Source organism: Anolis carolinensis, chromosome 5 (genome assembly GCF_035594765.1).
Source record: "Anolis carolinensis isolate JA03-04 chromosome 5, rAnoCar3.1.pri, whole genome shotgun sequence".
In the NCBI taxonomy this organism is placed as follows: domain Eukaryota; kingdom Metazoa; phylum Chordata; class Lepidosauria; order Squamata; family Dactyloidae; genus Anolis; species Anolis carolinensis.
This window is the reverse complement of record NC_085845.1, coordinates 82,656,394-82,682,010: the sequence shown is the minus strand read 5'-3', so window position 1 is coordinate 82,682,010 and position 25,617 is coordinate 82,656,394. Positions and strand designations below refer to the sequence as shown.

The following is a 25,617-nucleotide window of genomic DNA, read 5'->3' as shown; positions in this document are numbered from 1 at the left end:
ATGAGTAAATAGGTACCGCTTTTAGCGGGGAGGAAAAGGCATCCCTGAAATACATGCTGGCAGTCTGATCAGAAAGTGTCTATGAACAACAAAGCTCCTTGGCATAAAAGAATGAAACAACAGCACCTCCTCATGGCCAAATCGAGCACAGCTTCCAGATGCCGGAGATGGAAAAAAGAGGTAAGCTTGCCTCTGTGTATGTACTGTTCTGTCTTTGTTAATTGTATAATGATATTGAATGTTTGCTATATATGTACCTGAGTCCTCTCAGGGAGATAGAGCAGAATATAAATAAATTAATAATAATAATAATAATTATTGTGTCATCATTTCTGTACAACACAATCCTCATCTCAGAAATAAATCACACATAGTTCAATGGGGCTTATTTTTAGGTTTTGTTGTTAAGATGAAGGTAGCCTTACTGGGTTTTGAGTCTCTGCAATCACTGCAATCACTTGCTTTGTGTCAAAAAGTTATTTATAAACTAAAACAAACCTATACACACATTTATTTGGCATTTCTACTGATTTCATCAGTTATTACTCTAAAGGAATTGAAGGGTTGTTCAAATCAATGACTAAATTCATCCAAGGGCAATCATACAAATATTCCATAAATATAGACAAGCTGAACAGCAAATATGACACATAAAATTTCGTCTTTATATTTTCCCTAAGCTATGTGTTCAGTTTCACGGCAGTACATTAACAGGCTTTCCAATCCTTACGCATCACAGTTCCCTCCACAGCGGTGAAATCATGAAAACAGAACTTTAGGGACAAAGTTCTAAAATAAGCATGAGTGGGTGAATTCTTGCCAGCAGTACAGTCTTGCTCAACTAAAATGTATTAATATTATATATTTAAGCAGAGACTCCAAAATAGTTCCTCTCCTGGCATTGAAATCCTCAATCTCTCCAAATGGATTTTGCTATCAGTGAAGAATGGATTAAAATTCTCAAGTTGGCCCTTGCTTACTAATTTAGGGAGGTGTTTATATATGTAGGATGTACTTGGAAAAAGTAAAACGAGGGAGAAAGAGGGTAACATTAATTGGTGCTAGTTTAAAAGGAAGCCGTTTTAAACTTAAACTGTATCATATGCTTCTCGGTTTTAACTACACTTTCACTTCCTTAACTTACTTTACAAGGGTATTGAGAATATAGTATATTTTTCTCAATTCCTTAAAACAACTGTTCTAAAACGGTGTTCCGGGGAGCCCTTGGAGCTCCTCGAGAGGTGCCCGGGGGCTCTCCTGGTGCCCCATTTCCCCTGGGTTTTTGCTAATTATTATTATTATTATTATTATTATTATTATTATTATTGACACAAAAACAGAGTATGACACAGCAAACGAGATATATATTCTGGATTTAGTATCACAGAATCACAAGTCGAACACTTCCCAAGCGTTTAGGACTGTGTGATGTATTTATTATTATTATTATTATTATTATTATTGACACAACGACATAGTATGACACAGCAAACCAGATAGATATGCTGGATTTCGTGTCACAAAATCACAAGTCGAACACTTCCCAAGCGTTTAGGACTGTGTGATGTATTTATTATTATTATTATTATTATTATTATTATTATTATTATTGACACAACGACATAGTATGACACAGCAAACCAGATAGATATGCTGGATTTCGTGTCACAAAATCACAGGTTGAACACTTCCCAAGTGTTTAGGACTGTGTGTTGTATTTTCGGATGATGCGCGCAAATCCCAGTAGGGTGGCCTTTTGCAGCTGGCAGATCGTAATTTTGTCAATGTGTTATTATTATTATTATTATTATTATTATTATTATTATTATTATTATTACAAAGGCTGGATCTGTTGGGGATGCTTTAATTGTGTTTTTCCAGCATGGCAGAAGAGGATCGGACTGGATAGCCCCGGGGTTGTCCCATTGAAATACTTAGGTTGGTTAAAATTGTTCTTAATTTTAAATATTGTAAAAAATTTTTGCACTGTGTGCACTCTCCATCCATTTGCTACTGGCCCAGCCCATGCCTGATATTTATACATTATATACAATACTAGCTGTGCCCGGCCACGTGTTGCTGTGGCGAAGTATGGTGGTATGGGAAATAAAGTATTGAGGAATTGGTAAAAGGTAAAGGGTAAAGGGTCCGTAAAGGGTAAAGGTTTTCCGCTGACATTAAGTCCATTATAAATGGGTTATATAGCTGCGTAGAAGGGCCTTGAGTCTACACTGCCATATAATCCAGTTAAAATCTGCTAATCTGTATTTTATAGGCAGTGTGGAAGAGGCCTAAGTGAGGCCTAACTCTGCCTGTCCCCTGGGCTGAGTGGGTTGCTAGGAGACCAAGTGAGCGGAGTTTAGCCTTCTAACTGGCAGCAATTGGATAAAAACAATGATTCCTCTCCCTCTAATTAGGACTTTATTTTTCTTTTCTTTTTGTTGTATCAACCTAGAGGCGTGGATGATGGGTTGTGTTGTCAAATTTCGAAGTTGGGGGGCCTGTAGTTTTGTTGTTTTGTCGGTCGCCAGGATTCCATCACTCTTTTATATATAGATATAATATAATATAATATAAAAACATTTATTGGGGCTCCATGAGAAGCTTTTGTTTGAAAAAGGGCTTCTCAGCTGAAAAAGTCTGAAACCCCCTTCCTTAAAGAAACGAGGAAAAACCAATTTTCAATTTAAAAAAAGAAATTCAAGAAATAAATCTTAAAACTTCTAATTCAAGGAACCATGCTTATGTCCTAGGAATGTTTCACTTACCTAACTGAGCTGTCACCATGAATCGAACAGAATCGCAGAAATCACTTATTATTCTTATGGGGCGGCGTGTGGAGAGGTCAAGCAAAAGGATGTGTCCTCCTCCTGTGCCGATCCAAAGAGCCGTGTTCTTTTGCAGGCAAATGCTCTTCACTCTTCCAGGATAGGCTAGTTTTTGCTTTGATTCTTTATTCAGTTTCGGCACCTCCTCTCTTTTAAAAAAAAGACAGCATCTTATCTTTCCTTTTACTTTCAGTATTCAAACTTGGAAGCAGCTAATACGTAGTTTCATCTAAGAAAGCACTTGATCAAAATGGCCTTTTAAAAATTTCAAATTGAACTATCCATTATGTTTTCCACAATTATTTAGAATATTACAGTTGTATATTGAGTACACTGTTATTACTAATGTTCACCATGGAAGCCAATGGTGAGAAATCATAGGAGTTGTAATCCTGCATCACATAGATGGCCTTGCTTTCCTCATCTCTGTTCCTAATGGCATGAAATGATTCTATGAGAAAATGAATAATGGAAGTTGCTGCCTTGAAAATAGCTCTTTGCCACATTCTTTCTCCCCTCGCCCCTTCCTGAAATTAAAACCAAGAGTAACATCATATTATGCCCCTTGTTTTGATACCCTTGAACAGAGGTGGGCACTTGCTCCTCTAGATATTTTTGGACTGCAAATGCTATAATCTCCTAATATCAGCTATGCTGGATAGAACTGCTGGAATTAAAAATTAAAACATATCTGGATGTTGTGGAACATGTCACCCCCACTCCTGTGATATCTAGTTGCCTTAAGGGCAAGAGGACATTAATATGATTTTTTTTTCATCTTTGTCACTATATCACTATTTTGATCCAGAAGAATGCCGACAGGCGACTCACAGCAGTTTCTGACGCCCTTGGATATTGTTTCAACCCTTAATAAAATGTATCTATATTTGATTTCTTTATGTCTACTTTATATCCTTGCCTCTCTGTCTATCTATATATATAAAAGAGTGATGGCATCAGGGCAGCGGACAAAACAACAAAACTACAGGCCCCCCAACCTCGAAATTTGACAACACAACCCATCATCCACGTCTCTAGGTTGATACAACAAAAAGAAAAGAAAAATAAAGTCCTAATTAGAGGGAGAGGAATAATTGTTTTTATCCAATTGCTGCCAGTTACAAGGCTAAGTTCCGCCCACTTGGTCTCCTAGCAACCTACTCAGCCCAGGGGACAGGCACAAGAGTTTGGAGAGACCCCTAAGGGCCATCCAGCCCAACCCTTTCTACTATGCAGCAGGACACAATCCAAGCATTCACAACACATGGACAACGTATAAATACTATACAATACTACACAGAGACATAGACCCCCCCCCTACCCTCACCACTTTCACAGTACACAATCAACCAAATGCATACTAAACATAAAGACATTCAATACCACGACTACCTCAACAATTTCTCACCAACACCACCAGACAACACCACAGCAACGCGTGGCCGGGCACAGCTAGTTCTATATAAAGTATATGAAATGTATCCTGACAAGTACAGGAGATCATCACCTCTGCCTGACCTGGGCACAGGAATGTCCAGCTGTGCTCCGGGGGAATTTTCAACCCTGGCAGATTGTCCCACTATTGTGCATGGGCATAAGGATGGACACTTTCCTGACACCGATCAGAGTTAACCCCCAGGTGTGTGTACAGATCATCAGCCTCTTGGGGCTAAGAGATCGCCAGCCATAAAGACAAGGACTCACAATACACATCCAAGTCTGGACCCTGATGGCGGAGATCACCACCCTTTGCTTCAAGGACCCTTGACACTTAACTATCATAACCCCATGTTTATCATCCAAAGCTGGACAATTGTGCTAGTCAGAAGCCCCTAAGCCTTCCAAATATGGTCACAGGAATATCCTGGGTTTGTCCCCTCCCAGATGGTCAGGCTGTCACAAACCAACCATGGCCATCCCCTCCCAGATGGGAGGAAATCCCCAGCTAGAACCAGCGACATCAGCAAAGGCCAGCCAATCAGAGAGCGGGCCCAGGCCAGCCCCTTCTCTCAGCCAATCAGGGTAGGGAGTGGGAAGCTTGAATGGAAATTGAACTGCTTAAAAATCCATACTGTCTGTATTCATGTTTATGTTTGAATATTTTGGCCTCAGCCACACATGCATTCTTTCTGGCCAGATTGAATAAACCTCTGTTGCTTGTCTTCACGTAGTGAGTTTGTTCTGTTAGCGTAATGTTTGCCAGACATGGACCCTCCATATCAATGGTCCAAGTTTAAATTCGGCCACATATTGGGCCACAGCTACTCTGCTCTGCCCTTAGGTAGCCTACAATATAAAGCAAGAACAATATCCACCCACTAATGTATATTATTAGCCTTCTATTACTACACCTTAAAGAATGAGGAAGGGAGTCTTCTTCAACATGTTCTAAGTCAACTTCCATAGATGCATAAAGAATAGATCTTTATAGAAAGACCATATATATGTGAATAGCCAAGAAATGCAAAACTTGAATTGAAATGAGGTGATGGGTTCAATATTAACAGTAGTCATTGGGAGACAACGACAGGAGGAAAGATTGGAAAGAGAAACAGCAGAATTGGGTTATATCCACAAACCCCAGTCCATTGACAGTGGTTTTGGCAAAGACACTGGTTTCCTGGAACACCACACTCATGATAACACTAGTTAACACCCAAGTCACACAAAGAGCTTTCTTGGGTTATTCATCCCATCTCCTGATTCTAAGCCAGCATCAAGCAACTACATTCCAATAACTCCTGCTACCATTCATATGGTTATCCACTCATCTTTCCTCAGGCAACATCTTTCCTCCTATCTTTGTCCTCCAACAAGCATCAAGAATAGTTAATACTGAATTTTTTGCCTCATCACCATACCCACAAGTTTTGCATTTTTATGGCTATTCATACACAGTTTGCCTACAAAGACCTGTTCCTAGGCATTTCACACATCTGAGGAAGTAGATTTAATCTAAGAAAGTTTATGCTACCAACTTCATCCTCTCAGTCTCTTAAGGTGCAACAAGATCCCATCGCATAAGGAGTTGAGCTGTTTCATTGCACTTTGGGGGCTTGCTTGTTCTGTAGAAAATCACTACCTGATAGGAAAAACAGTTATTTGATAATTGACACCACAACATTATTAAATAATAAGGGTGGTTATGTAACATTCTAACGCTTCTCAAAATCAAATAAATGGAAAGACTGCTAATACTCACTTTAGAAAATGAACACAGTCAATTAGTTCACAGAGTTTCTCAGTCTTTTTATCCCAAATTTCAACAAAGTAGCTGTTCTTCTTTGCCAAGTAGATGGATTTATCGACTGCTATTGAAATAATATTGGCATCACTGTATGCTTTGTGGCATAATCTGCGGTGCGAGACAAAAAAAACCATCAGAGCAATATATTTTGACATAGTGTAGGTCTTATTTTGGAAGCCAAATGAAGACCTCTGAAAAATCTCAATCCACTCTTGTCAAAGGCCAACATTCAAGGTATAAAATGCACAGAAATTCTAAAACTGCAGTGCTTTTCACATAAATTGCTCATTGCCCATAAACCCCTATTTTTGTGGGTTGAGACCATCAACTGCATCACCTGTTGCATCTTGTTTAGGACATAAAAAATAGTTGGTACAAATTAACAAGTGTGTCTTATATCAGCTGTGTCTAGATGTTAACAATAAACTATGATTCATTGTGACGAAAATGAACCTAAGTGAACCTTTTGTGCTTACACTGTCTTGTCTTCTTCCCTCTGCTCTGATACGACCAGATTGCAACCAATATTCCAACCAGATTGCAACCTTTAAGCACTAGTAATTACAACAATGTAATATAACAGGAATCACGCCAAGTCTGAAAATATCCATATTTAATTTGAAGTTGGAATAATAACTTTTTAGTGCAACTCCCAGAATCTTTAAGCCAGTCCAAAAAGCTGATGTGGACTGAAATGGACTTTATTACAGGCTCATTGGTGGTTGGTTTGAGATTGTTTTTATTGTATCACAACTGCTATGTTGTTTATAACTGTTGTTGTTTTCTTCTATTTTATGATACTATGTACGTATTTTGATGTGATTACGTATATTCTATGATGTTGACTGGGCTCGTCCCCATGTAAGTCGCCCCGAATCCCCTTGGGGAGATGGAGGCGAGGTACAAAAATAAAGTAGTAGTAGTAGTAGTTGTTATTATTATTATTATTATTATTATTATTATTATTATTATTATTATTATTATTATTATTATGTCTTAAATGAAAACTTGAACACAGCAACAAAAAAAGACCTCTGTTATTTGTTTGTTGGGACTACTGTAAAAAATATCTTCCAATACTGTAAGATGGAGGTTACTGAATGCCAACAATTGCTTTTTTGCTTTTCCTCCACAACATCTGAAGAAATGTAATTCAGACTTGAAATAGTCAAGCATGGATATCAGAGGTTTGAGGAGTCAGCCTTTGTATACAACATGAGCAATGTATTTATTTATTTATTTATTTATTTACAACATTTATACCCCGCCCTTCTCACCCAAGGGGACTCAGGGCGGCTTACAAAAATTGGCAAAATTTAATGCCCAAGAAATACAATCATAAAAGCAAAAGTATACCTAGGATTTTGAAGTTGATTTTTTGACTAGGATTTCTAGACTTATACATGACTATATAGGTCAGGGATCCCCAAAGTAAGGTCCAGGGGTGGATGAGGCCCTTGGGGGTTAGTTGCCCAGCCCCTGCTCCTAAACTTTGGTTCCAGGCTCACCTTCAATCTGAAACTATTTGAAGGTCCACAAGAACAACAATCCTAATTAACTTGACTCTCCCCTCTCCCCTCTTTGAAAGAACCTTAGAAGACTTGCAGCCTTAAGAAAGCTCAGAACATTCTGAAGGACCCATTTAACCCAGCATATTCAGATAAAACAGACAGCTTTTATCCTAGAGCTGTAACGATATTGAACTCTATTGTTTTGCATTGATGTTGCACTGGGGGCTGTGCAGTGGTGGATGGAGTGTGGAGGGATGGGTGTGTCGTTTTTTTAATGTGTGCTGGGGAAAGCATTTAATGTAATTTGAGATGTTATTATAATAAGAAGCAGTTCATGGCAATCAAGAAAAGCATATGTCTATTTCTGAACCAATGGTGAGATATTACTGTATTTAGATTTGTGATCAGTCTGGGGTGGATTGGCGCAATAATAGCCCCTCTGTGATGCTGCTGGGGCAATACTTCTGGGAGATTATGTATAAACCATCTAGGAGACCAACAATTGAGAACCATAGACCTAAAGCAAACCACAAAATGTGTGTGGCTTATATTCATTACAAGATATACACAGAGCTCAGAGAAACTGAAGAAACTATACACTAAGGGCATTCCAATACATTACAGTGGACCTGTTTTGTCAATAGAAGCTAGGAGGGATCAATCGCTCACAGTCTTACTCTCAAACTAATAATAATAATAATAATAATAATAAGAAGTAGTAGTAGTAGTAGTAGTAGTAGTATGTAGGTTAAAAAAATCACCTGGAATGCCAACATGTGAATAAATCGAAATAAATACAGTAAGGAAATGTATAAGTTATTTAAACATGAAAATACAGTTCTCTTTGAACCTCTGTCAAAAGAGTACAAGCTACTTAGGATTTGTTCAAAAGTTTTGGACAGCAGAAAATTATATTTTATAAAGGATAAAGCATAACATTTTTTACAATTTTCCTATCAACAGACCTATGTAGAGCAATAATTTAAAATAAGAACAAGACACTTAAAAATAAGCAGCATCTTTTAAAGGAAACAAGGAGCAGAAGCAAACTCACAGCTGGCTTGTCTTTGTCTCAATGAGCTTTTGGACAGACAGATCATTGGACAATGATACAATCTTCGTTCCACAGCCTCCCCAAATTAAATTCTTTTCAGAAGAATAATTCGATTCGGTTAAACACATAAAAGGGGTACTGATGTTTCCAACGGGTAAAATCTTCAAGGGCACAGCACCTTTGCACTGAAAATATAAAGAACACAACAGTGAGGAGACCTATAAAGTTTCATTGACGCATCCACAGTTTCTGACAATATAGGACAATGCTACTCTAACAAAGCATGGGTGGGCAGATCAGCAGGTGCAGATGTGACAAGTCAAATGTTCCTAAATTCAGTCAAAAATTGCAAGTGGAAGGCATTTCTGGTGATAATTGTCTATATGCACATAATAAAAGTATATTCATAGTAGCATCTGCTATCTAAATTTTTGAGAGACTTGTGAATCTTGCTTATCCAACCTTCACTTCTCCAATGTTCTGTATTATCCAACGCAGTCTGCCTCCCACCCAGATCCACAGCTGTTTCGCTAGGTAGCAAGGACTGAACTTTTTACGGATTTAACTTCCAACAATATTACTGTAAGTTTATTTTATGCAATTCTATCTTTATTTGTACTCAATGTTTTAGTAGTCAGTGTGTTAGTAGCCAATGTTCTCAATACATTGCAATGTTTTGATGCTAAATTCCTAAATACATTAATTACAACATAATGTTACTGTGTATTGAACTGCTTTTTCTGTCGATTTGTTGTAAAACATGATATTTTGGTGCTTAATTTGTAAAATCATGATGTAATTTGATGTTTAATAGGTTTTTCCTTAATCCTTCATTATTATCCAACATTTTCACTTATCCAACGTTCTGCCAGCCCATTTATGTTGGATAAGCAGGACTCTACTTTATATAGTTTTTTGTTACACAGTACTGTATATACATACCTTTACTGCTCTGTCTTCAAAAATCACTAGCTGTCCATTTGCGGTACCCACTAGAAAGAAATTCTTCTGCTTGCTGAAATGGAACAGCAACTGTTTAATCGTATTGCTAAAACAAGCCTATTCCACATTATGATAAAAGAGAGTGTTCAAAAGTTATTTTTTGAATAACTGTTTGCTGAACATCCCAACCACGTCCTGGCCATTAGGCTTGTGCAATCCGGGTAAACAGCGATCTATTTCGGTGTCTTGGATTTTAGTGGGGATCCCGATGCATTTTTAGGAGCCTTCTGGATTCAGGAGGACAGAAATCTGCAGGGGGATTTCCCAGGCTTCTCATCATTTTAGGTATAGTTTGTCCTTATGTCCTTCATTAAGACATTAGTGACGGGTTTAATGCTACGCTAGAGGAGACAGGCAATTCATGGCACTCTCCCCCTCCTTGCACAGCACACTTTCAAGGCATTTTAAGGAGGCTTGAATCCCCACTTCCGAGGGCAGAGAAGGAAGAGCGATCTATCCTATGCTGGACTTCCTTAAATAAGCCCCCCTTTCTCTTGATTTGCAGGCCCTGGAGTGGTGCCTTGCCATTTTTTCCCTTGCACTTTTCCTTGTAGCTGCTGCCTCCCTCCCGCACCCCACTTGTAACCAAAGGCAGACCATTTTCGACAGCCACTGTTCTGTTACAGCCAAACTAAAACACTGAGGCTGAGCCAACCAAACAACCCGGACCAGCCGGATTGGATGAAGGAAATGGCTAAAAACGGATCCAGGCTCAAGCCTACTGGCCATATGGATTAAAGGATTCTGTGAGCTGAAACCCATTCCCACTCATTTCCTAAACTCTATGTTAAATCTAGATTTAGACTTGGTTTAATGCAGCTTTTATTCGCTGTGGCTGATATCCCAGCTAAGACCAAAAGTGGATAGATTAATATATATATGTATTTATTAATTTAAATTGTTAAAATCCTCCCAACCACACCACACATCTCCCAGACCACACACTTCCTCTATATCTTTAACCATAAGCACAATATTCTTTGTTTCTGTACAATATTTACATTGGCTTTGCCACTTTTTATCTATTCCATATAAATCATCAATTTCTCTTTAATTTCTCTTATTTTACCTTCCTGTGTATTGTCCTGAATTGAACACGCTATAATGTCAGTTTGAATCTGATCTGAGGCAATTATCCCGGTTTTCCATAATCCATTTTTTCATCTTTCCAAACCCATCCTGTTACTGCCTGTCCTGCTAAAATCATGGTTTTAAACCATTCTTGTTCTTTTATGTTAATCTTGTTGCCTAATATTCCTATTAGCATCAAATCTATATTCACTTGAAGTGATATTTTGAATATTTTTTTTCCATTTTCTTCACTATTCTTTCCCAAAAGGCTGTTGAACATTCCCACCACATATGGGCATAACATTCTTTATTTAATAAGCAGCGCAAACACATTGGGCTTATCCCCGTTACCATATATGAAAGTTGGGCTGGGGTCCTATAATAATAATAATAATAATAATAATAATAATAATAATAATAATAATAATAATAATAATAATAAAAACTTTATTTATACCCCGCCACCATCTCCCCGTGGGGACTCGGGGTGGCTTACATGGGGCGATGGCCCAAACAACATAAGGACAAAATATAAGCAACATAGTACAAATCACAATATAAAAAAGATAAAACAGTAATATATCAATTAAAACAACAATACAGGATAAAAAATTACATTTAAAACACATATGAATTTTCTTTCAATATGAATTTCCTTTCCAATTCTTTGTATTTTTCCATTTTAATTTTCTTGATCCCCTTCATTAATCTCTCTATAGTTTGACTTGTGAGTGGGCCTTCTTTCCGCCATTTAGTTTGTATTATTTTTTTATATTCGTCAGCCTTAATCGGGGACATGAGAGAAGCCTCCCAGCAGGATGGTAACACATCTGGGTGTCCCCTGGACAACGTCTCTGTAGACGGTCAATTCTCTCACACCAGAAACGACTTGCAGAACGTTCTGACACGATTTTAAAAATCACCCTTAATCATCAATTTATATATTGAATCTGCCAATCCATTCTCTGATTTTTGTGTTTTTCTAAATATTTTCTCCATCTTATCTTCTTTCTCTATTTTTTTACCATATTTTTCCTTGTTTAAGCTTACTGTATGTTGTTGTTTATTTGTTCAGTTGCTTCCGACTCTTTGTGACCTCATGGACCAGCCCACGTCAGAGCTCCATGTTGGCTGTCACCACCCCTAGCTCCTTCAAAGTCAAGCCAGTCACTTCAAGGATTACATCCATCCATCTAAGCCTAGTAATTTTAACCAATTTCTATTTCAAACTTCTTGTCTATGGGAATTAACTGACCATTTAAATCATACATATACTTCATTTATAGTAAGTTTTATTCTATATTTGCTTCCATCAATTAAAATCAAACTCTTTCTCATTTATCTAGATGTAGACATTACATACTTTTGCTTTGCAAAAGAGTTGCAATAAAGACATGTCACAGAGTCGGACATCTTCTGAAGTTGGTGCTTGCGCTTCTCATCTTGGGTGTGAAAGGCCCACAGGGAACCAGACTGTGTTCCCGCGACCACCCAGTTTTCCTTTTCTGTAACAAGGGTCACCAAGACCAAACACAATATTCTAGTGTCTGCAATGTCCTGGAAAATAACAACAACAAGAAAAAAATTAAAGCATTTGGCCATAATTCTGTAAAACTAGCCATGTTGATCTTTCAAGGACTGGCCCTTGATTGCTTACTGTCTGGAGTCCTCCTGTTTCTGAATGGTGTTCATTAGTTACTGTCTTGATTTTGGTGTTTTTTTAAATACTGCTAACCAGATTTGTTTCTTTTCATGGTTTCCTCGTTTCTGGTGAAATTGTCCACATGCAATGGCTTCTCTGTGCAGTCTGACATGATAGTTGTCAGAGTGGTCCAGCATTTCTACGTTCTCAAATAATATTCTGTGTCCAGGTTGATTCATCAAATGCTCTGCTATAGCTGACTTCTCTAGCTGAGTTAGTCTGCAGTGCCTTTTATGTTCTTTGATTCCTGTCTGAGCGCTGAATTTGGTGGTCTCTATATAGACTTGTTCACAGCTATATGGTATGCGATAGACTCCTGCAGTGGTTAGAGGGTCCCTCTTGTTCTTTGCTCAATGTAGCATTTGTTGAATTTTCTTTGTAGGTCTGTAGATTGCTTGTAGGTTCCTTATGCGGCCAGTGTTTCCCTTGACGTATGGCAACACTTTCCCTCTTTATCTTTACTCTCATGGCTTGTTCTTGGTCTTACAGCTCCAAGAAAATGAACAAAACCTGGTTACCAGTATTAAAAAAACACCAGAATCAAGATAGCAACTAATAAAGATCACTCAGAAACAGGAGAACTCCAGACAATAAGCAATCAAACTGCCAGTTAACACCTCCCCAACAGAGGGTGCCTCTAGGCAACAAAGGCCAGGCTACCTCTATGGAGATACCTTCACTGATTGACTTTGCAAATTTCATGGCTACTCAAATGCTAATTTAAGCTGGCTAATTGCAACAGTCACATTTGCTTTAGACAAGGGTTCTTTCTCCCACCCTGGACATGCCACAGATAATAATAATAATAACTTTATTTTTGTATGCCGCCTCCATCTCCCCCAACAGGGATTTGGAGTGGCTCACATGGGGACCAATCAATTACATTTATCATCATAAAATCATCAGTTAAACAACAAGCATCACAATAAAAACAGTTTAAACAGGTTGTAATTTAAATAAACATCATTAAAAACACAAGATAATTAACAGTCATCATATCATATATAGGTTTAAAAGATTTGATATTCAACACAATGGAAATGGAAATAAGAAAGGCTTGTAAATCACCCTGCTGACAAACAGCTGTGTCAAAACACTTTCTGGGTTCTGCTTGTTTGTTGGAAAGACCAAAACGGAAAACTCAAATTTAAAGCAATTTCTCTATGTAACACTTGTAATCAAACAATCCCATTGTTAAAATTAACAAAATAATATACATGAAAACCCAATTCCGTGAATAACTGGCTCTTTTTCCTTAGACTTTTTATAGTTCATTAAAATACATATCCTTTAAAAGAAGCATTCCATATTGTTATACAAATTCGACATCATTATTAGTGATTGCCCACTTCAGCATTTACCTGACAAGTATGTCCATCTGCATTCAAGTCAATAAATGAGAGTTGTGATCCTTCTTGGTTCCCACTACCCAGCCAAATGCCCATCTTCTTGCAACTTTGATGGGTAGCAACCATGCATTCGGATGCAGACGCACATGATAGTGAAATGTATCTCATTAGGCACACGAGTTCTGCAGAATTCAAAATCTCATAAACCTTTAAAAATGCATATAATAGAACAGTGAGTAATGGCTATTGCTGTATTTCTTTATACGAGATGAAACTTTTCTAACAGTACATTAAGGGTGTGAGAATGTGCAGCCCTCTAGAACCATGTTTGCTTCAGCTTCCATTATTCACTAGCCATGCTATCCAGGTTTGATAGAAGCCACAATTCAACATCATCTAAAGAGCCTCACATTCTCCATCAATTTCTGAGAACAGAAATATACTGCCACTAAAATGTAGCATTATTTTGAATAGGATCTTGAATACTCGAAATCACTATCTAATATTAAATATTAAAGTTTTCTCAACAAGTATAGAAGTTGGAAATATATCTATTTAACTATATTTTTGATCAGAGCCCCTGGTAGCGCAGTGGGTTAAACCGCTGAGCTGCTGAACTTGTTGACTGAAAGGTTGGCAGTTTGAATCTGGGGAGTGGAGTGAGCTCTTGCTCTTAGCCCCAGCTTCTGGCAACCTAGCAGTTCAAAAACATGCAAATGTGAGTAGATCAATAGGTACCATTTCTGTGGGAAGGTAATGGTGCTCCATGCAGTCATACCGGCCACATGACCTTGGAGGTGTCTATGGACAACACCGGCTCTTCGGCTTAGAAACGGAGGTGAGCACCAACACCCAGAGTCGAACACAACTAGACTTAATGTCAGGGGAAAACCTTTACCTTTACTTATATTTTTGATCACCAAAATGGCAAAATGTGCAGTAAGACAATCATAATGGCAAAACCCAAATGGTCTCTCCAGGAATTTGCTAGGATGTTTGGAATAATTCTAGGGTGTGCTTGGAAGTCACGTAACTTATTGGTGTTTGGTTGCATCCACAGTTTACAATACCTGCAGTCTTCCCAAACGTAAGACCCTGTGGATGTGAGAGTCTTACTGTAATGACCTGGTGCTGAACAAGGCCTCATCTACATTGCCATATAATCCAGTAACTGATGCCAGGTTATCTGCTTTGAACTGGATTATATGGCAATGTAGACCCATATAATCCAGTTCAAAGAAGATAACCTGGGATCAGAGACTGGATTATATGGCAGTGCAGATCCAGCCACAGTTTCAAGTCTAGGTTTTTGCCTCCAGTGTAACTAAAACATACTCAGAAATGTTTCGCTTCAGTTTTTGCTTATATTTGTTGTGTTGTTTAGCTAAATACAAGTGATTAAACTTCACTATAATTCATTGACATTACAAATGTTTGTCAGGTTCATGCAAGGAGCATGGTGGCACAGTGGATTAAACCCTTGTGCCGGCAGGACTGCTGACTTGAAGGTTGGGTTGCTGACCTGAAGGTTGCTGGTTCGAATCCAACCCAGGGACAGCATGGATGAGTTCCCTTTATCAGCTCCAGCTTCATGTGGGGACATGAGAGAAGCCTCCCACAAGGATGGTAAAACATCAAAATATTCAGGTGTCCCCTGGGCAACATCATTGCAGACGGCCAATTCTCTCACACCAGAAGTGACTTGCAGTTTCTCAAGTCACTCCTGACACACTCAAAAAATGCAAGATGGTAAACACTGGTCCATTGAAATGAAGGCTCATCTTCCAGTCTTGTCCTTGGAACCATGGTGGAAACAGATTGTATAAGCCTGCTGTTCACAATGATTCATCAGTATTATGCTAAAGTCAAGCTAAGAATAATGTGGTTCTCCACATGTGGTTCAACCGCAACTATCAACAGCCTCAGCAGTGAATATGCTGATGGGGCTCTTGAGACTTGCAGTATGAAAAACTGAAGGACTGCATGATTCACCATCTTTCACTAAAGTACAGTAAAACACTGCATGAGACCTCTTCTAATATTAGTCTGATGCCCACACATTATGTAACATTAGCTAGCCCAATTTAATGATATACTGCATAAATGGAAATCTCAGAAAAGGAACTTTGCCTCCATAATTATGGTTTATAAGCACAAACCAATCTTATATAAGCTTACTTGGAAGTAATTTCCATTCACTGCAGCTAAATTCCAAACAAATATCCTTAAGATGAAACTAAAGTGCCATCTTTTAATAATTTATTTTTGACAATGGATTAGAACACCTAAGGTCCCTTCTATACTGCCATATACAATCCAGATTATCTGCTTTGAACTGGATTATACGGCAGTGTAGACTCATATAATCCAGTTCAAAGCAGATAATGTGGATTATCTGCTTTGATAATAAGGATTATAGGGCAGTGTAGAAGGGGCCTAAGTGACATTCGTGAAACAGACTATTTAAACATGTGAAGGTCATCTATCCAGAAACAGGTTATCTAGGTATGATGGCCTTTTTTTGGATTTGATTGACAATGGCTTTTGGTCGGTTGTATGTTTTTATTGTATTTTATATGCCTTTTGATTTTATATGTTTATATGTTTTAAATGCATGTTGTTGTATTTTATGGTGTATTCTGGGCTTGGTCCCCATGTGAGCCACCCTGAGTCCCTTCAGGAAAGTGGGCGGGATACAAGAATTATTATTATTATTATTATTATTATTATTATTATTATTATTATTATTATTATTAAATCCAGAAAGTAGAGAGGAAGAAAAATAACACTTGAATATACCTGTGCGGAAGTAGGTCTTTCCTGAGGATTTTCTTTCAAACATTTCTTAATTAAATCTTCAACTTCCGGCCAGGGAGAGCAGTTATATTCTTTGACAGGATCTAGAACATAATTTTCTGGGTTTCAATTGATGCAACACAACAACATAGGCTGCTATTAAGTGTAGTAGAGTCCCTTCAGTCACAAAACGCTTGTGTAAGATTAAAAATACTAGGTAGAGGTTCACCTGCTTCCTGATTGTTAGGACCACAACAAAATCATACCACTTTTACAGAAAAGGCTGGAGAGAGCAGTGATGCCTTGAACTCCTCACTTACAAAGGTATTCCAGAGAAGAATAGTCTTAGCACGAGAAACAGCTGTACAGTGCTCAAAAACTACTGTATATCGGGGGATAATGTAGTACACTGTGAGGAGTGAAAAAAACCCTGTTATCAACAGAGATATTGTAATTGGTCCTCCACATCTGCAGGTTTAAGTTTTGTGAATTAAATTAAATGTTCTCACTCTGAATGCCGAGGTTTTCCAGTGCAACTTTATGGCCAACTTCCAGCAGCAATTGAATGGAAAATGGAAAATTTACTAGAGGGGTGTTTTCTAAAATTTAGGACTGCTGTGAACACATGGCAGTCCCAGCTTCATGAGACAGGAAGCATTGGTGATCTGAGGAGCCTGAGGAGCACTCCAAAAACATGACCCAGCTCCCACTGTATTTATGGGGATTTTTCCCTTTCGCTGCAGCCATCCTTCATCCCTAACCTCATAAAAAGTGGAGAGTCTACTACGGGCATGGGAAAACTAAGGCCCGGGGGGGGGCAAATGTGCCCCCCTGGGTGCTTCCCTTAGACCCTCCTCATTTTCCCTGTCCTTTGGGCATAAGGAGGTGGTGGCCCGCCACATCCTTATGCCAAAAGGATGGGGGAGGATGACACATAGCAGCTGAGAGCACTCTGGAGTGCTCTCAGCCACTCCATGTCTAGCCCTCCTCCCAGCATAAGGACAGTGCGAGCTACCCTGAACTTATGCTTAAGAGGATGGCCCAAGGAAGGCATGTAGCAGCCGAGAGCCTCCGGAGTGCTCTCGGCCGTTACCTGTCCTGCCCTCCTCCCAGCATAATGCGAAGGGGACAGCCCAAAGACTGCAGGAGAAGGATCATGACAGTCGCCACATGCCTCGTTTTCCTCCTGACATAAGGAAGGAGCGAGCAGCCCCATCCTTATGCCAGGTAGGACAACCTAAGGATGACCCGGGCCCTGCCCCGCCTCCTCCAGCCCCTCCCCCTCCCAGGTCCGTCCCACCAAGCATGGACCCACAATGCGGCCCCAAGGCAAAAAAGTTTGCCCATGTCTGGTCTACTACATTGCAAAACCACCTACTATATTTTCAGAACTTAGCCTGAATGCTGATATAGATCCAAACACTTCAAACACTAAACATTAATTTGAATTACCAATGGTAACATAGAATCATAGAATCGTAGAGTTGGAGGAGACCTCAGGGGCCATCCAGTCCAACCCCTGCCAAGAAGCAGGGGGTTGGACTGGATCACATCTGTAACTGTGATTGCACCATCACAGTTACAGAAACTATAGTTTAGCCAAAGCATGGTCTGTATTTGTAATGCCAACAGTAACTGCCATTCAAAGCACACCCGACAGATGGTCATCCAGCCTCTGCTTAAAAGCCTCCAAAGAAGGAGCCTCCATCACAATCCAGGGCAGAGAGTTCCACTGCTGAACAGCTCTCACAGTTAGGATGTCCTTCCTAATGTTCAGGTGGAATCTCTTTTCCTGTAGTTTGAAGCTATTATTTCATGTCCTAGTCTCCAGGGCAGCAGAAAACAAGCTTGCTCCCTCCTCCTATGACTTCGTCTCACATATTTATACATGGCAATCGCAGCCTTCTCTTCTTCAGGCTAACATGCCCAGTTCTTTAAGCCGCTCCTCATAGGGCTTATTCTCCAGACCACTGATCATTTTAATTGCCATCCTCTGGACACATTCCTGCTTTCAACATCTCCCTTCAATTGCAGTGCCCAGAATTGGACACAGTATTGCACGTGTGGTCTCAACAAGGCAGAATAGAGAGGTAACATGACTTCCCTGGATCTAGACACTATATACTCTTATTTATGCAGGCCAAAATCCCATTGGCTTTTTTAGCTACCGCATCGCATTGTTGGCCCATATTTCATAAGACAGGAAGCTCAAATGCTACATGAATTCTAATCAAAACATGGTATTATACTTTTAGTAGGATCTGTAACTTGCTTCTCTTCAGTGTAAATGTCAATTGTTTACCCAGGGATTCCTTTCACCTTTTCTTGAGGTCAGTTCCCACCATACAGAATCCATGACGGAGACTCTACAACTAAATTCTGTTCCTCCAAATTCACATCGTGTTCCACCGCTCATTTCACATGACAGAGACATTAAACAAGGACAAAGAATACTATTGAACAAAATGAGCACATCAGTGAAATTAAAATTGGACTCAGTTTGCTCTGTAAACCTAGAAGGCAAACTCACAAACAATCTCAGCTTCCTTGTGAGCTCAGACCCAGCGCAAATCTGGGAAAGTTGGACAGATGTCAGGACAGGGAATGCGACCAAAGATCCTAGGATGATATGAGCTATTTGAGCTTCCAAAACAGCACTCATCTGCTAGAACAGGCCACGGAGAGTCAAATATTTGCAACTGTTTACATTTTGTTATTACTGTAATGCTCTGTGAAGCTGTCTCTGAAAAGTGTTCGGAAATTTCAGATGATCCAAAATAAAAAACAAAAAATGCAGTAACCGGAAAGCTAACAGAAGCCAGTTAGCCTTTCTTTCTTCCAACAACTGAAGTGGATTTCAGGGCATTTCTGGAACAATTTAAGCACCGGCACTGAAGCACAAAAATGATTTTGAGCCATTTTTTCCATTGTAAACCCAATCAAATATAAGATTTGCAATGGAAGTTCTTTTCCATGTTTCACCAGCACAAGAGTTACATTTGGTGAGAATATGAAAAAGGGCTTTCTCAAAACTTTGGAGAATTTACTCTTTTGCACAGGAACTCCCCAAATAATCCATCTGATATAGGCAGTGGATCTACTACTAATGTTGAATTACTAATGTTCTAAGTTGAATGGGAATTCTTCTGCTGCTGTCCTTAGGTATTTCTTCTATGTTTGTCAATATTATTTTGTAAATGAACAATATTAATTTTATGTGTGGTTGAAGGCTTTCATGGCCAGAATCACAGTGTTGTTGTTTGTTTTCTGGGCTGTATGGCCATGTTCCAGAAGCATTCTCTCCTGACATTTCTCCCACATCTATGGCAGGCATCCCCATAGGTTGTAAGGTATAAATACCTCAATATAACTCACAATATCTGAGGATGCCTGCCATAGATGTGGGCGAAACGTCAGGAGAGAATGCTTCTGGAACATGGCCATATAGCTTGGAAAACACACAACAACCCCTAATTTTATGTGTTATTGGTATTAGCTGTCTTGGACACTTACTGAGGAAAAGTGGGCTATAGAAGTTTAAGTCATACATAAATAAAAAAGCCTTGCAAAATATAAATGTAGGTACTGAAATCCCATCTGTGCACCCCACTATAAAATATATTTTCCATAGAAACAGTTACAAAGTATTAGAGTATATACAGGTTTTTTTTTTAAAAAAATACTCGTTGTAAGATACATATATTAGATATATAAATAGAACTACAAGACATAACTATTCCTTTAAAGTGAAATAAGCTGAACTCAAATAAGCAGTACCAGGAAAAGCATGGAATCATTATTCCCTAAGTATTAAAAAATTGTGCCTTTACATTGTGGTCTATGCAGTTTCTAAAATAGATTCATTAAAATGCTAAGGAGAACAATATGCAAAATATTGGCATGCCCTCCCTCAGTTTTACTAGACTTGTATTTACTGAGCTGGAAATGCTTCAAGATACTGTTTCTTGACCATCTGAAATCTTTATCCCACTACAATCATCTGAATTTGTGTGATATAAAATGGAAACACTTCAAAGTCAGCATTACCCCGGGTATTAATAACCACTGGATTCATACATTAAACACTTGGGAAAAGATAAGATACCTGGCAATTTTCCATGGATAGCAAGTTCATCAAATTCATTCGGAAATTTCATGCCTTCCAATATCCTCCCACCAGCTGTTAAAATGTCATACAAGAGCAAGCCAAATGAATAAATATCAGCTTGCTGGTTGTAAATAACATTCCCCCTTGCAACTTCTGGTGCTCTAAATCCTAAAACACAAAACAAAAACCAAAAATACCACATTGTTAAATGATATGCTTCTTGCTGGGCGGATGCTGTATTTGTTTTGCTTTAGAAATCTTAACTATGAATTTTAAACTTATGCATATATTTTAATAGAGTCTCGCTTATCCACCCTTCGCTCATCCAGCATTTTGTATTTCCAACGCAATCTGCCTTTTAGTAGTCTATGTTTTTGTAGTCAATGTTTTCAATACATTGTGATGTTTTGGTGCTAAATTTGTAAACACAGTAATCTATATATATAAAAGAGTGATGGAATCCCGGCGACCGACAAAACAACAAAACTACAGGCCCCCCAACTTCGAAATTTGACAACACAACCCATCATCCACGCCTCTAGGTTGATACAACAAAAAGAAAAGAAAAATAAGGTCCTAATTAGAAGGAGAGGAATAATTGCTTTTATCCAATTGCTGCCAGTTGCCTCCAACTTGGTCTCCTAGCAACCCAATAAAAAATAATAAAAAACACTAAAAAAATAATTAAAAACACTAAAAAATAATACAATAAAATACTATAATAACAGAAAATAACTAAAAATAATACAGGAAAATAATAAAATATAATAAATAAAAAGATAACTTACAATAAAATTAATTAAAAAATACAAATAAAAATTACACAACAATTTTTAACCAATACCACCACCACTTTGCCACAGCAACGCGTGGCCGGGCACAGCTAGTTACTATATAAGGTTACTGTGTATTGAACTGCTTTTTCTGTTGATTTGTTATAAAACATAATGTTTTGGTGCTTAATTTGTAAAATCATAACGTAATTTGACATTTAATAGTATTTTCCTTAATCCCTCCTTATTATCCAACATTTTCGCTTATCCAACATTCTACCGGACCATTTATGTTGGATAAGTGAGACTATACTGTATTTATTCTTGTATTTTATGATATGTATTTCATAGAAATATGTTTTAATATATTTATTTTGCACAATGTTTTATGACGTGTTTTAACTATGTTGTGATCCACATCGAGCCACATGGATAGGTAAAATAATAATAATAATAATAATAATAATAATAATAATAATAATAATAATAATCTGGAACTTCCGAATTCAGACAGACAGGGTTTTGGAGCACAATACTCCTGACCTCACGATCGTGTTAAAAAACAAAGTATGGATTGTTGATGAAGCAATCCCAGCTGACAGAAGGATTGAGGAGAAACAACTGGAAAAGCTGACATGATATGAGGATTTAAAGATCAAATTACAAAGACTCTAGCACAAGCCAGTCAAGGTGGTCCCAGTGGTGATCGGCATACTGGGTGCAGTGCCTAAAGACCTTGGCCTGCTCTTAAACACAATCGGCACTGGCAAAATTACCACCTGCCAGCTGCAGAAAGCCAGCTTACTGGGATCTGCACACATTATTTGCCGATACATCACACAGTCCTAGACACTTGGGAAGTGTCCGACGTGTGATCCAATACAACTGCCAGCAGACTGTCTGCTATGGACTCATCTGGCTGTGTTTCAAATAATAATAATAATAATAATAATAATAATAATAATAAGTGATGGGCACACTGGGTGCCATGCCAAAAGATCTCAGCCGGCATTTGGAAACAATAGACATTGACAAAATTACGATCTGTCAACTGCAAAAGGCCACCCTACTGGGATCTGCACGCATCATCCGAAAATACATCACACAGTCCTAGACACTTGGGAAGTGTTCGACTTGTGATTTTGTGATATGAAATCCAGCATATCTATCTTGTTTGCTGTGTCATACAATATAATAATAATAATAATAATAATAATAATAATAATAATAATAATAATAATAATGTCAAGAGTAGTAGAAACTCAACAACAAGAACATAAAAACACTATTTATGGCTCACATGAGGCATGAGTTTATGTTTGATGTTTTTATAATTTTAATCGTTTAATCTTGAGTTATATGTTTTTGATTCAGATATTTGATATAATTTTATATATATGTGAGGCATTGAATTTTGCCATTTATTATGTTGTAAACCGCTTTGAGCCCCCCAAGGGGTCAGAAAAGCGGTATAGAAATGCAGTTAATAAATAATAAATAAATAAATTATAGACCAGTTCATAAAAATATTCTCTTCTTATCAGACAAAGGGGATAAGTAAATTCCCGAAAGGCTTCTGCACCGATGCCACAATTTAATTTGGGGCAGTGATGCAAATCACAGGCAGAAGTTGAAAGATCTTAAATAGAAAATGTTGGTTAAAAGAGAATAGGGGCAGGAGTAAATACAGCCTTCCAGAAATTGTTAAGATAGCAATTATCAGCATTCCTCATCAATAAGGCTGATGGGACTTGCAACCCAATATCTGAAAGGTGCCATGATTTCATTCTTGGAATGGAGCTTCTCATGACCAGACTTTTCCCAACTTATATTACAACTCTGGGCCCTTCCATACAGTCATATAATCCAGAATATCAAGGCATAAAATTTCACAATATCTGCTTTGAACTGGATTTTCTGAGTCCACACTGCCATATATTCCAGTTCAAAGCAGATAATGTGGGATTTTATTCAGCTATGTGGAAGGGGCCTCAGTTTTCATCAATCAACATGACCAAAGACCATTGCTGGTTGGGATGATGACAACTGTAATCCATCACAACTGGAAAATATATAGTTGAGGAAGGCTGTCCTTCTGTAAGGGCAGAATGGGAAGACTCTTGACAACCTTCTCTCCTTCGAAATGAAGGACAGAATCAGGCTGGTCAGTGTCTATGCGGTTTCTACTTTTTACTGCTTAGGTTTTTCATACACATTATTCATATATTATACAGAAAGATTCCTGCAATTCCTTCATATGAATGAATATTATGAATACTTTCTTACCTGGTGTGCCTTCAGACGTTTTTATCCCCATCCTGCAACAATACTGGGCAATACCATAATCAGCAATCTTTGCAATGACTGCTGAATTTGGATACAGTGTAAAGAGCAGCACATTATGGGGTTTTAGATCACGGTAGATGATCATTGCTGAATGAAGATATCTACAAGAAAACAATACATATCATGAGGAAAAAAGCACAAATGGAATGTACACATTAGAGTAGTGTCAATCCTCAAATTTTAAAGATTTCAAAAATAGTGTGCACCACTTCAGTCCATACGAATTTAGCACCAAAAGATCACAATATATTGCAAACATTGACTACAAAAATGCATTGCATAATCCAGAACCTTGGATAAGCGAGTCTTGGATAAGTGAGACTCTACTGTATTAAGATTTCAATCAATGCTAATTTCTTTTCTTTGCTGCACACAAAATTTATTATAGGAACAGAGGTGCTTGTAGCATAGATAGTTTTGCAATATCAGAAACATCATACCAGCAAGCTCATAGCCAAGGGTCAGTTTAGGGGTTCAAATTTTAAGATAAAAACAAACAAACAAGATATGTGCAGTGTGCACAGGAATTTCTTCATGGTTTTTTTGAAAATTAGTTTGTTCACACAACTACTCTACTTCCATCTGCCACTGGCCCGGTCTGTCTGTTAAAATTTAAGACACAATGTGGCAAAAAGTTTGCCCATGTCTTATATATACATTATATATTATACAGTAGAGTCTTGTTTATCCAAGACTCGCTTATCCAAGGTTCTGGATTATCCAATGCATTTTTGTAGTCAATGTTTTCAATATATCGTGATATTTTGGTGCTAAATTAGTAAATACAGTAATTACAACATAACATTACTCTGTATTGAACTACTTTTTCTGTCAAATTTGTTGTATAACATGATGTTTTGGTGCTTAATTTGTAAAATCATAACCTAATTTGATATTTAATAGGCTTTTTCTTAATCACTCCTTATTATCCAAGATATTCGCTTATCCAAGGCTCTGCCGGCCCATTTAGCTTGGATAAGTGAGACTCTACTGTATTATATATAATATAGAAACATTTCTTGGGGCTTCATGTAAAACGTTTGCTTCAAAAAGGGTTCGGTGGCTGGAAATGTTTGAGAACCCCTGCTTTAGAGAATTCCAACACTGGCAACATTCTCACATTCAGAATACCGTATTTGAAATATGTGACTTATAAATATTATAGGATCACAGTAGGATACAAAAACATAAGCCATAAAATCCTTTAAAAAAATTTAAAAGAAGCAAAAACTTTTAAAATATGCCTTGAGATGAAAAGTGTCCCCTCAAATACAACGCTACAGGAATTTTAATAATTTTACCTTAATCCATCTGCAACATGTAGTGCTATTCTGTGCTGGAGTGTTCTCGTCAGACTTGCGTTGTCTTGTTGCAATAATCGATCCAGAGACCCCTTTGGGGCTAATTCCATGACAAGCATCCGGGGACGCACTGCTGCAGCCAGCAAGAATACCAAACTAGGGTGATGAAGATGGCAAAGTACTGCCAGTTCCTAAAAACAGCAAAATCCAAATGAAAGCTGTACATGCTACCAAGTGCAGTAGGAAATCAGAATATATTTGAGTGGGGGCCAAAAATAGAATAAGCCTTCATGCTTGATTGCACTATTGGGCCTCTACAAGTGTTTGTACAATTATGACATGTTTTTAACAAATGTGGAACCCCTGGTGGCACAGCGGATTAAACTGCTGAGTTGCTGAACTTGCTGACGGAAAGGTGGCGTTTGAATTTGAGGAGAGAGGTGAGCTCCCGATGTTAGCCCCAGCTTCTGCCAACCTAGCAGTTCAAAAACATGCACATCTGAGTACTGTAGATCAATAGGTACCACTC

The 25,617-nt window shown here is 38.2% G+C and overlaps 1 protein-coding gene across 2 annotated transcripts in view; it reads right to left on the bottom strand.

Annotated features, from left to right (window-relative positions):
- lrrk2 (leucine rich repeat kinase 2) overlaps positions 1–25,617 on the bottom strand; it is a 123,508-nt gene that overhangs the window by 5,022 nt on the left and 92,869 nt on the right. The window contains exons 40-49 of one of the 2 annotated variants that reach the window (XM_008111593.3): positions 25,089–25,279; positions 23,728–23,888; positions 20,666–20,836; positions 16,564–16,664; positions 13,777–13,971; positions 12,077–12,270; positions 9,583–9,655; positions 8,641–8,825; positions 6,031–6,183; positions 2,769–2,977 (exon numbers count right to left, since the gene is read on the bottom strand). In XM_008111593.3, coding sequence (XP_008109800.1) covers positions 2,769–2,977; positions 6,031–6,183; positions 8,641–8,825; positions 9,583–9,655; positions 12,077–12,270; positions 13,777–13,971; positions 16,564–16,664; positions 20,666–20,836; positions 23,728–23,888; positions 25,089–25,279 — 1,633 coding nt within the window. The remainder of the gene's footprint in view (positions 1–2,768; positions 2,978–6,030; positions 6,184–8,640; positions 8,826–9,582; positions 9,656–12,076; positions 12,271–13,776; positions 13,972–16,563; positions 16,665–20,665; positions 20,837–23,727; positions 23,889–25,088; positions 25,280–25,617) is intronic. The other variant, XM_062981694.1, reaches the window with a different exon arrangement.